Source organism: Achroia grisella, unplaced genomic scaffold, assembly GCF_030625045.1.
Source record: "Achroia grisella isolate CSIRO2021 unplaced genomic scaffold, CSIRO_AGI_Agris_v1 utg853, whole genome shotgun sequence".
Lineage (NCBI taxonomy): Eukaryota > Metazoa > Arthropoda > Insecta > Lepidoptera > Pyralidae > Achroia > Achroia grisella.
Window position 1 is genome coordinate 2211162 of NW_026713043.1, and position 13902 is coordinate 2225063.

The 13902-nt window shown below is 37.4% G+C and overlaps 1 protein-coding gene across 1 annotated transcript in view; it reads left to right on the forward strand.

Moving 5' to 3' along the window:
- Nucleotides 1-13902, forward strand: part of LOC131852538 (uncharacterized) — a 55337-nt gene that overhangs the window by 36390 nt on the left and 5045 nt on the right. The window contains exon 2 of the mRNA XM_059203216.1: nt 9674-9817. Within this exon, the coding sequence (XP_059059199.1) occupies nt 9683-9817 (135 nt within the window). The 5' untranslated portion in view covers nt 9674-9682. The remainder of the gene's footprint in view (nt 1-9673; nt 9818-13902) is intronic.

Genomic DNA, 13902 nt, shown 5'->3' on the forward strand with positions numbered 1-13902 from the left:
ACTCCGAGCATAGCCCTCTCCATTGCCCTCTGAGTGACTCTGAGCTTGTTGATGGGGCCCATAGTTAGCGACCACGTCTCTGTTCCGTAAGTCATCACTGGCAACACTCATTGGTCGTAAACCTTCGTCTTGAGACACTGCGGAAATTTGGCTGAAAAGATATAGCGAAGCCGGTACCACTAGTTTATTAATAAAATAGTAAATGTAAAATGTATCTCGATGCAGATTAAGCTACTGACGGCAGAATTGGTAGAGAATGGAGTTGCTTACGAGTAATTTTGTATAAAGTATCCTTTAGATGGATACAATGTTGATTGTACTTATTAATTGATGAAAGGAATGTTCTGGAAATTTTATTAATTTTTTATAAAATAACCGGTACTTGACAGTATGCAAAGTATTCCAAGGTAATTCACAGATTCGAATGGTTTCACTATATTCGCGAGTCGATTATTTGGCATATTTTTTTATGCAATTGGAATTGTAAATGTGGTGACGGCCCGCCCGATGGCAAAGAACAAGCGTTGTCTATAGCCATAGGACTACCGATATCACGTTATCATGTGACATCCGTGATACTACTCATGGACCGCCATACCAGGGGACGGCGACAACCTCTAATCTTATAATTTCTCCGCCTAATACATCCTACAATCGAAATACAACCTACAAAGCAAGAAGATTGTAAGCTTTATTTCGGTTGTGTTGCATTTTTCATACTAGCTGTATCCGCGACTTCGTCCGCGTGGAATTTAACTTTAATTTTCTAAAATAAAAGTAGCCTGCGTTACTCTTTATTACATCAGCTACCTGCCAATAAAAATCCCGTCAAATATGGTCCAGCCATTTAAGAGATTAGCCGGAACAAACTGATAGGCAGAAAAAAATTGTAAAAAATGTTATTTTGGTGTATGTACCATATTTATATTCATATGCATGTAGTAAAAAACGGTTATTTCAATATTACAAACAGACGCTCCAATTTTATTTATATTTATAGATATATATAGGTAAAAATTAGGAATCGATTGACAATTGACGATTGATAAAAGAACTATAATATTTAAATAGAAATTTATAATAATACATACATTTCTTATTAGCCAGTACAGTATACAACAGGTTGGCTGAAAAAAATAGACTGTTTTACCTAAATACACAACTTTAAAGTCTTCATGCATTTTGCGTGAAATTTCAATATTTTTATCAGTGAAGTGGACGGAGGTAGGGGCAGAGGTAGGCACCTGCCCGATGGACTAATTCCGATCAGGATACCTTCAAGAGAAATATGCAGTCGGCGATCCACTTAGCACAGAATATACATGCCTTGTCTCAACATCGGAGATGGATGATCTTTACAAAACATTAGTTAATACCCCGGGTCGCATGTTCCGGGAGCTGCTTGTAGTTTCCTTCTCAGTTACACACTTGCTATGAAGTTCGTCTCAATATTTATTTTCGATATCCTATTCAAACGAAATTACGTGCCCTCCAATTGATACATCGTCCAATTCAAACGGGGATCGAAATTACGACGACCGAAGCCGAGATTCAAACCCCTAGCGGTGCCCTCAGATTAAAAAGGTAAAGCTGGCGTCCAAGAAGCTCGGTGTGCTCAATAGAGCGAGGCGGTACTTCACTGCGGACCAGAGACTTCTCTTATATAAGTCACAGGTTCGGCCGCATATGGAGTACTGCTCTCATCTTTGGGCGGGAGCACCTGGATACCAGCTCGGTCCTTTTGACTCGGTTCAGAGACGTGCTATGAGAATTGTCGATGATCCCAATCTCTCTCGCGGTATCGAGCCACTCAGCTTGAGGCGAGACTTCGCCTCGCTTTGTGTGTTCTACCGATTATACAACGGACTGTGTTCTGAGGAATTGTTCGACATGATGCCGACAGCCACCTTTTACCACCGCACCGCTCGCCATCGATAGGGAATTCATCCCCACACACTGGAACCTAAGTGGTCCCGAACAGTGCGGTTTCAGAGGAGTTTCCTCCCGCGTACACTTAGATTGTGGAATGAACTTCCTGCCGAGGTTTTCCCACGAGACTACAGCATGGGGTTTTTCAAGAAGGGTATATTAAGGTTTCTTAAGGGTCGGCAACGTGCAAGTGATACCCTGGTGTTTCAGGCGTTCATAGGCTACGGTAACCATTTACCATCAGATGGGCCGTATGCTTGATTGCCACCATAGTAGTATAAAAAAAAAAAAAGTCGTATCCGTCAGGCGGGAGTTGGCCTTCATCCGCTATATAAGTCCTACCGCGGGTTAGACTCCCTCCGATTGAATTGGACGGGGATCGATGTTACGACGGCCTGAGCCGAGGTTCGAACCCCTAGTGGTACCCCAGATTAAGGTCGTATTCGTCAAGCGGGAGTTGGCCTTCAGCCGCTCCATAAGTCCTTCCGCGGGTTTGGAGTGCCATCTGCACTCGCATCCTATCGTCCGGTGAAGCTGTATAGGCCAACTGTAGCCAACAGCATTAGAGTAGTCCGAAAAAATATATATTCGGAACACTCTGTGTAAAAATCAACTCAGTATTGTCTAGTTTATTTCTATCGCAGATTAAAAGTGCAGTTTAGCATAAAAACAAGTTTCTTCTAAATGTGGAACAATTATAGATCAGTTTTGTGACTGTCATAAATTATTTATACAGTATGATGTTAATTGTTTCTATTTAGCATAATTAAATAATTCGACTGTCGCGGTTGCAGTAGCAATACACCTTGTTTTGTAATACTTATGGACTAGTGACCCACCTCGGTTTTGCCTAGATATTCAATGTATATAACAGAGGCCGTCTAAGAATGTATATATACTACTTTGTTTATATTATACATATATATATGTATGTAGAGTATGGTATACATCACTAGCGACTCTAGCTTCGCACAGATTTGTTTATTTTCTCTACTTTTCTATACTATAATAGGCATATGTTATATATAAACATTCCTCTTACATCACTCTATCTATTGCTAAAACGATATTAAAATATATTGCCTAGTTTAAAGGATATAAACGTACAGACACGGCGCCGATTTTATATTACAGTATGTAAAGAAAAACGGCTATACCTATTTTAATGATTTCTGATTTGTTGCACTTGTCTCTGTCCAGAATTGTAGAATAAGTATTCAAATATTTGAAAAATTAAGAACTATATTAGAAGTATATAAAAATACTCGATAAGAAATGTAACCTTATGAAAAAAAACTATCGCATGACTCAAAGAAAACTATCAAATGACTGTCAGTATCAAATCGATTGGTCTCGAACATTCCAGATTGTTCCGGATCAGTCAGTCTATCAGTCATCTTGTTAGTATTTATGACGCAAGGCATTAGACTGTCCGGCGGTAGGAAGTTGGCCGGGTTAGTAAGTATTATTATAAACTTTTAAATTTGACGAGGTCATTATTTATAAGTAAAGAAAATCACGGTCTCTTGCCACGTTTTATTTGTTTTTTTATTGAGAGAGAGAGAGCTGTAATTTTTGTGTTAGAGCTTTGAAAAAATAGTCAATAATCTAAAGCCAAAGAAAAAAGTTTCATTGTCCTAGCTTCATAAATGACGATTTTTCATACAAACTTTCATCCCTACTTAATTGTACCCTCTTAAAGTTAATTTTTTTACAAACTTTGAATGTCATATTTATATTTATATATACATATATATTTAATCAACAGCTTAAATATAAGTTTCAAGCTTCTAGCATTAAAAATGACGTTACAAACTTACATCTCCCCTTTCAAGCTCTTACAACCCTGTTATCGCATGAAAAAGTAGCATATGTCCTTTGTCGGGGTCTAGACAATCTGTGTACCAAATTTCATGCAGATCGGTTCAGTAGTTTTGGCGTAAAAGCGGGACAGATAGAGTTACTTTCACATTAGTAAGGATTTGAGCAATGTTATACCATGATCATGTGTGAAGAGCAGCTGGTAGATGGGATAATTATGGGTAGACATATCCATCTACCTTCCTACGTCCTCGTTTGTAACTATTATTGAAAATATTAATTACATACTATTGAAATAAAACGTTATAAGATTCCGTGACTTTCTCTATATTGTTATAAATCTTCGGGAAGAAATTCTTCTAGTTATAGCGAAACTCGTATTAAATTAACGAATTCACTGAGTAACAAATTTAGAACGTGGTTTAAGGTAAGTAAATCGTGAATCAGACAGACAAAACCAGCCATTTTATATTATATATATATTATAAGCTAGAAATTAAGATTAATCCCTTGCAAGTACAGTTTCGGTGGTCTAACGGTTCAGCACACAACCTTACTTTCACATGGTCAAGGGTTCGATTTCACGTACAGTACAAACATTTGTATTCATGAGTATAATTGTTAGTATTAAACTGGTGTTTATTATGTATCTTATGTATGTGTTTATAAAAAAATATTATCTAAGTGTTTATATCAATAGTACGGATAACCGCATATGCCTGCTCTTGCAATACACAATTATTGTCGACACGTGCAATTTCACCCCAAAATGCATTTCACCTCATTTCATTTATTTTAGTATCAAAATCAGTGTTCGAATAGCTAACTAATGCGGTTTTATTTAGCAAAAACCTCTCATCAATCAATCAATCATGGAATCAATCAGATCAACCAATATCATTATCACTGAACTGTGAGTTTAAACCCCCACATCAGTTGTCTAGTACAAATAACGCAAGCTCTGTTAACTATAGTTCTTTATGGGGCTATGTGAACTGTCCAAGGTTAGAAAAAATATAATTACATAGTATAAAACAAAGTCGCTGTCGCTGTCTGTCCGTCCCTATGTATGCTTAAATCTTTAAAACTACGCAACGGATTTTGAAGCGGTTTCTTTAATAGATAGTGATTCAAGAGGAAGGTTTATATCTATATATATATATATAACTCAAAGGTGACTGACATAGTGATCTATCAACGCACAGCCCAAACCACTGGACGGATCGGGCTGAAATTTGGCATGCAGGTAGATGTTATGACGTAGGCATCTGCTAAGAAAGGAGTTTGATTAATTCTACCCACAAGGTGATAAAATAAGGGATAAAAGTTTGTATGAAACTTTGAGAATTTTAAACCGATCGGGCTGAGACTTTGCATGCATAAAGCTACTATGACGTAGGCATCCCCTAAGAAAGGATTCTGATAAATTTCACCCCTGAGCGGATAAATTAACGCGAGCGAAGCCGTGGGCAAAAGCTAGTATATAATACATGTACACCCGTGCGAAGCCGGCGCGAGTAGCTATTAATATTATAAATAATTTTTTTTTTTCAATACTTACTACCCTGACTGGGAACAGAAGTGAAATCACAATCACCTATCCACCGTACAACGTATTCACAGCACTGCATCATCTGCTTCTTCCTTATCCAATTTATTTGTGGTCGTCGTAATGTATGTTTTTCTCTTCCATTCATCCCTGTTCGCAGTGATCTCGTTATTTACTCTGGCCATATCATCTTTCACAGTACATTCATCTAATCCATCTCTTCTTCAGCCTTCCTGTATCCTTATAACACATTTTTTATTATTATTGAGGGGTTTCGGCCATTGTCAGGTGCTTGGACCTGTAGCACTGCGACCTACATAGATCTATTGTGCTCGCTCTATTTCAGAGTTCGCAACCTAGATGCGTTAGGGACAAGAATTGAAGGAATGGAGCAATGGTTACTATCTCCTCAGGATATAGTGTAAACTTTCTAAAGGAGATATTTAGTTTGTGCATGAGTAGGCTACAACCACATAGGATGTGTAGCGGCGTTTGGACTTCAGCCCGGCAAAATCTGCAGATTTCTGTGCATAGACCTAGTTTTGCGATATGTTAGTTCAATTTGCAGTGACCTGTGAGGGCCCTAGTCATCATGCATATCGTCGGTTAGAAAATAGAAACATGGCACTATTCAAAATGTTTTTTTTTTCACGACAGGCATTCAAAGTTTTTAAATTTATTTAAATTATATTTTCCTTTAAAGTTTTAAATTTACATAGAAGTGGTATATATCATTTTAAAAGTATTCAGATAATGATTTAGACGGCGTGGTTAATTTAATTGACTTATATAAAAATAGGCAATTGTAGCTTCTAATTAAAAAATGTCATTTTTCTATTTAAACAACATATTATGTTGTTTATACTCAGTAACAATAGTTTATTTGAATATTTATTCGAGTAGCCCGATATTAGGGCTTGTGAATGTACCAATCCTGTAATACAAATTAAAATAGTAATAAATATAATTTTATTACCGCTCCAATGGAGCTATTAAATGTACCTTTATTTTTTTGATATGCACAAATTGCCTGTACAATTGCCAATACAATTAGCCTGAGCTACACCTTATTACATCAACTACCTGCCAAAAAAAGTCCCGTCAAAATCGGTCTAGCCATTTCAGAGATTAGCCGGTCTATCTGTAGACCGACAGACATATTATTATGTACCGTATTTACATTCATATGCATGTAAAAAACGGTTATTTCAATATCACAAACAGACACTCCAATTTTATTTATATGTATAGGTGAAATAAAAGTAAAGTCAAAAAAACCAAATGCATCCGGCTGGCGGCTGACGGCGGACGGCGGGCTGCACCGTCGGTGTCGTGTTACCATTACTGTTGCTAACTGTACCAATACAGTTTGGGACGGGCCGGTTTTTTTAATTACCATCACGGACTGCCACCGCGTGATTGTGACGGCCGGCCCGAAACTAACTTGCGAGCGCGGATTTACATATCGTTCGAACTGTTTTTGTTACTCATCATAGATAGATAGATAGAATATAGATGGAAAACACTTTTTTTTATATATTACAAATAAAGTGTTTTGCAGAAGAATTATTAATTAACTTTTATATAGAATTAGCTACTCGCCCTGGCTTCGCATGGGTGTACATGTATTAGCTACACATAGAAATAAAATTGGAGTGTCTGTTTGTAATATTGAAATAACCGTTTTTACTATGTAGTATGCATGTGCATATGAATATAAATACGGTACATACATCAAAATAACATTTTTTACAATTTTTGTCTGTCTGTCTGTTTGTTCCATCTAATCTCTGAAATGGTTGTACCGATTTTGACAGGAGTTTTATTTGCAGGTAGCTAATGTAATAAAGACTTTTGTAGGCTACTGTTACTTACTATTTTAGAAAAATGAAGTTAAATTCCATGCGGACTAAGTCGTGGATACAGCTAGTTATATTTATAAACCTTCCTCTAGAATCACTCTATCTATTAAAAAAACTTCTTCAAAATCCGTTACGTAGCTTTAAAGATTTAAGCATACATAGGGACGGACAGACAGCGACTGCGACTTTATTTTATACTATGTAATGATGATATAAGATGTATATCTATATATAAAAATGAACTGACGTTTGTTAATCGCTGAAACTCGAGAATGGACGGACCGATTTAGCAATTTTGGTTTAGAAATATTTGTAGAACTCCAAGGAAGGTTTAAGTAGAATAGAAAATTATTTATTCATATATACTTAATATAAGCTCTTTTGAAGCGATGAGAGAACATGAAGAAATTCCATGCACATTTTATTTTACCATACAAACTGTTCGTATCTGACAAACAGTTTAGAAATTTATTGCGTAACTAAACTTCTGAAAATCTTTGACATATTATTTAATTCTGAGGCGGAACGGAGTTTGCGGGATCAGCTCATAAACATTAAAGAACACATATATAGTTACAATAAGGCGACAGATAATGGAATAGTGCGTTAATGGGCCTCAGTGGAGAATGCTAGTTGAGCCTCAGTGGAGAATGCTAGTTGGGCCTCAGTGGAGAATGCTAGTCGGGCCTCAGTGGAGAATGCTAGTCGGGCCTCAGTGGAGAATGCTAGTCGGGCCTCAGTGGAGAATGCTAGTCGGGCCTCAGTGGAGAATGCTAGTTGGGCCTCAGTGGAGAATGCTAGTTGGGCCTCAGTGGAGAATGCTAGTTGGGCCTCAGTGGAGAATGCTAGTTGAGCCTCAGTAGAGAATGCTAGTTGAGCCTCAGTGGAGAATGCTAGTTGGGCCTCAGTGGAGAATGCTAGTTGGGCCTCAGTAGAGAATGCTAGTTGAGCCTCAGTGGAGAATGCTAGTTGGGCCTCAGTGGAGAATGCTAGTTGGGCCTCAGTGGAGAATGCTAGTTGGGCATCAGTGGAGAATGCCAGTTGGGTATCAGTGGAGAATGCTAGTTGGGTATCAGTGGAGAATGCTAGTTGGGCCTCAGTGGAGAATGCTAGTTGGGTATCAGTGGAGAATACTAGTTGGGTATCAGTGGAGAATGCTAGTTGGGTATCAGTGGAGAATGCTAGTTGGGTATCAGTGGAGAATGCTAGTTGGGTATCAGTGGAGAATGATAGTTGGGCCTCTGTGGAGAATGCTAGTTGGGCCTCAGTGGAGAATGCTAGTCGGGCCTCAGTGGAGAATGCTAGTCGGGCCTCAGTGGAGAATGCTAGTCGGGCCTCAGTGGAGAATGCTAGTCGGGCCTCAGTGGAGAATGCTAGTCGGGCCTCAGTGGAGAATGCTAGTTGGGCCTCAGTGGAGAATGCTAGTTGGGCATCAGTGGAGAATGCTAGTTGGGCATTAGTGTAGAATTGGAAAATGATAGGATGAACATTTAGTCAATCATTGACCCCCTAATTCCCTACAATGTGTCGTGTAAGTGGGACTTCATTCCTGGACTTAGCTACTCGTTTGAGACGTTGTGCTTAATTGGGGAGGCCTATGTCCAGCAATGACAGTCTTCCGGACTGAGATGTTGATAATGGTGATGATAAAATCATCCAATGGGCCCACTAGTTTCATTACTACAATTCGCTCTCCCCTCTTTTCCCCTTATATCTCATCCCTTCAACCAGATATCTCACGAAATAAAGTACTTAGCGGTTCATGTAGGTGAGACAGATTTTACTAATTACTGCAACGAACATACAGAATACCAACAAATTCCTATATATATCTACAATAAGCTGGCGTTCTATAAACTTGTTTATTTACGAGGTCAGGAGATACGTGCAAGTGAGACAGTTTTTATGGGCGATATAAATTAAACGGGTTATTCATTTTTGTACACGCGGACGAGGTGACGTTTTGTATATAGTTACCGTATCTCTACATCAGAATGCATTTTTTTGCTTCATGACAATGTTGTAGTAATTATTACGTAGTTGTTTGTACTTAATAATAAATATAGGTATAGCGGTTGTAGAGCACACTACGTTAATTTCTATTACCGGTTCGACATCAGCAAAATATTATTATTAATAACTATTCATAGGTTTCCAATTGTCTATGAATTGGACTGTATAGAACTAGCTTTAAACTGCGACTTCGTCAGTTTTTTTAGATTACGAGTGCTCGCCCTCACGATACAATCTATTTTTGTACTAAATTTCATTAACATATATTCAGCCGTTCAACCTTGAAAAAGCAAGAAACGGATAGATGCATTTTCGAATTTATATATTTATAAATGTAGTATGTTTTGTATGTATGTCTAGAACCTACAGTACGAGTCCCGTTTAAGTTAATAACTTAGCACCGTGAGAGTTGTGTGTTATATATATTCTCATATATTATATATTCTCACTCATATTTTGTAAACTAATCAATATTAATTGTAAACGTATGAAATTCCAGGAGCACAGGATGTCCCAAAACTGTAAATCCACATATTCCGCTGCGACCACACGGGATGCGAACAACAACACCCTGTACCACGGGGGTGCAGTGCAATATGGCGGCAGGGGGTACAACCCGCCGAGCAGCAATGGAAACTATCAGGTACTATAAATGTAATTGTAACATGAACTCTATTCCCCGCATTTAGCCATCTGGGAGGCCAACCATCTGGGAGGTACTAGAGTAGCCAACCAAGCTGCTCAAATGCGCAGAAGTCTCCTAGTGTCTTCACAGGCAGCACTGAGCGACCTCACCGTTCCGAGGATTTGAAATGAAATGAAATGAAATGAATATTTATTGCTTAAAATGTGGTACATATGTGGTTTTTAAGGTCTTTAGAACTAGTTTCACACATTTTGTCATTTCTGACATGCAACAGACAAAACAGATGTCAATTTTGGTTATTATTGTGTTTGTTGTGTGCCCACTGCAAGTACTCCAGGAATACGTGAGTAAAGAGCTCGACAAAGAGGGCTATCTGTAGCACTATTATATACAGGTGTTTGTTTAAGCGACCCATTATTATCCTTATCATTATTATTAGGTTTTTCCTATTTAGGGTTAGTAGACGTTTTGTAAATTGTTGGTTAGGTAACTATCAGGTATTAGAGTACATACAATAAATTCTACCCTTTACGAATTCTTTAGAAACCCTTACGGTAGTTTATTGGAGGGTTTATGTGGAGGTACCAGGAAGAACCTTTTTACCAACTCGATAAGAATCTTCGTTTTCATGGGTTTAAGTTAAGTTTGAATGGTAAAGAGAAAAATAATCTAAGAAATGAAAATTAGATTTTTAAGAAAATATTTTAAACTAAAGTGGTTGGCCATTTCATTCTTAGAATTACTTTTGTAAATTTAAGTACTTTGGAATAGAGTTCCTTTCAAACATTAAAATGTTTTTCGATCGGCGTTTATTTTTTTCATTAAAAAATCCGCTTTACTTTGTAGTAATAGATGAACAATGTTAATCTTTCAATACATAAACAATATTTTACAGAGATAACTTTCTTTGAAGTTTCAAAGCTCAATCATTTAGACGGACATCGATATATATACATAATATAAAATGCTTTCAGTCTTTATATTACGCAATGGGTTTTACTGCAGTTTTCAGCAACACATAAAGTGAGTCAAGACTTATATGTGTATGTAATACATGCATATTACAGTAAAGAAGTTGCGAGAAATTCAAAGATTTATAGCGCCTGCATCCGAAGCGGGGCGGTTCGGTAATATTATTTACATAACAAATAATACTTGTCATAAAATAAATGCTAACATGAACCCTACCTGCATTCTACAATGTGTAGGGGCTGTTGTGATGCTTACAGATGCACATCATCAGTCTTATATGCTCTATAAGATAAGTCGGTATCCGGCCCTTCAGGTTCTTAGTTGAGTGCCAAAGACCACTATCCTTTTGACAAAAATGTAATAGTATAATGTGGTTACTATATTCTCCCTAATTTTCTTTAAAAACGAATCCGAAATATTTAATCCTGTACGGTCGGTCCCATAGGCCCTATATGATATGTCGGTAACCGGCCCATTAGGGTCTTTGAGTTGAGTTCCAAAGTCCACTATCCTTTTGACAAAAATACAGTAGCATGAGGTGGTCACTACAAGGTGGTCACACTTCTCCCTAATTTAATTTAGAAACGAATCCTAATTTTTTGTCAGGAACAATACGTATTTGAATAAAAATAAGATTTGAATATCATAAGAGTTTGTATTAATTGATTTTTTAATCTTATACAATCATATTTGAAAAGATTAACAGCTGAGTTGCTTGTCAGTTCTTCTTAGCTCGAAAGCACTCCAGACTGACGGTAGATTTGTCATACCGTAAGAGTTTGTATTAAATGATTAAAATATAGTTTTAGACACAGCAATTTAATTTAACTTCCTGCACTCTAGCAATGTATGCTCCGTTCCGATCGTTCCAGCGTCTGATTAGAAATTGCTCACAGTTTTCAACTAACTGGCCGACAAACTTCGAGAAATTTCTGCACATTTCTACCTGAGAGGGAGGCATTGTATAAAATCGTTCGCATGTGACTGAAATGACAAACAATAGAAAAATACAAAAAGAGCTTACCCGATTGAAAGTGGAAAATGTTTGTCTCATATGAATGAACAGAAACTCGAACATTATGAAGTACAATATAACGCTAGAAGCGGAAGAGTGTAAAAAGTCATCTACTTGCTTTCTAAGCTGTCTTTCGATTATAGGGTAGCGATAAGAAGATGCAATTACAAGAGACGAGGTGACATTTTAGTGCTCCGGAATAGTAATGGTGTCACATGATGTCCGTAGTGCTGTTCATGCATACATATAGGGTACGGTTGCCGCTTACTATAAGATAGTCCGACAGGAAACAGTCGGTTTCTGTTGGCACACAAACCTACTGTTTATTGTAATTAGAATGGCCTCTAATTACAAAAGACGCCAATCTCTAATAAGACTTAAATCTTCATTCCAAGCTAAATCAATCAGGAATTTATCACGATGGGCTAACTGATCTAACCTCATGTTGATCTTATCATCCTCTACTGGTGCCTCGACAGCGTAAGCCGTTAGCGCAGACGGGTGCATCATTCCATTATCATCTATTAAACCATTGGCATCTATTACAAGATCCTTACAATGTCCTTTAAGGATGTTTATCACATTCAATCAAGCTAAAATATTTGGTATTCCAAATCGTTTAAAAATGTGAGAATTTCAATACTCGGACCATTACTGGACGATATTAAAACAATGCCATATAGAGTGCAATAAGTTAACAGTATTCCACAAAACGAGAGCACAATTTGCTCTGGTTGCGCAACCTGCTACATATCGGGAAATTGGTCCACTGGCGAAATAAACAGGCCCACCCCAATTAGGTATGCTATTATCATTTATCGAGAAAGGTATGTTAAGTTGCAATGCACATGTTCATATTTGATTTTGGACGGCGCACTTCTTGGGTGGGAGGAATTTTTTCTTTCTTTTATTAAGGAGTTTGGGCTGTCACTCGATACTGTAGACTCGTAACACTACTATCTATTGTGCTGGCCCTTTTTTAAGAGTTCTCCAGCTTTTGTAGATCTATTGTCCTGGCTCTTTTTTTAGAGTTCTGCAATTTTTGTCCCTGACGCTGCTTACGCCTGTCAGGGACAAGAATAAGGAATTGAAGACCTTAGCTGTGTTTTGATTTGAAGGATGTGTCTTTGGCATTATAGTTATAGTTCATACATTCTCTATACACATATATATGTATATTATAAGTATGTATGTTGTTTATTAATTAAATGTATTTTTCATGCATAATTAAAAAAAATAGGTATTGCTGTCTGCACTCCTTCTCTACATCCTTACTAATATTACAAATGTGAAAGTAGGTATGTTTGTTACGCTTTCACGCAAAAACTACTGAACATCATGAAATTTTATACACATATTTTTAGTGTTATTAGAAAGAACATAGGATACGTTTTATTTAAAAAAAAACATGCGAGCGAAACCGCGCGTAAATTCTAGTAAACTGTAATTTCTTACACATCCGTCCGGTAAATTTTCGTAAAACTTTGTATCCCTTATACAAAGTTTTTGCTTCAGGTATTTATATATAAAAACGTGCTCTGTTAACGTCCCCTTAAGGAGCTTTCTTTAAATCGTAACCATCACCGGCGCCGCTCCAGATTCCACAAGTTATCTCGCGTTACGTGTTCTCTCATAAAAGCTGTTTCTCTTGTAAATCGAGCGGACCCTTCTGAACTCATTTGCATAACGTTAATTACAAACAATAAAATATCGGTTCGTTACAAGGATTTTTTGGGGCTCCACATCTAAATATAATAATATCTCTGGACCACTCTGGACTACTTTTTGCCTCCCACAACCACATTATGGAATCACCTGGAAGGTATCGTATATATGATATTGAAACCTTCAAAAAAAGAGCTTATTCCTTTTTAAAAGGACGACAACGTACTTGCATTTCCCCTGGTGTTGCGGGTGCTCATGGGCGGCGGTAATCACTTACCATCAGGTGAGCCGCATGCTCGTTTGTCCCCTGTGTTATAAAAAAAAAACCATTCATACAGCGCCATCTAGTCCCAAATTAAGCAGAGCTTGTTTTATGGGTACTAGACAACTGCTATAAATACATAAATACTTTTTTTTAAATACATATATA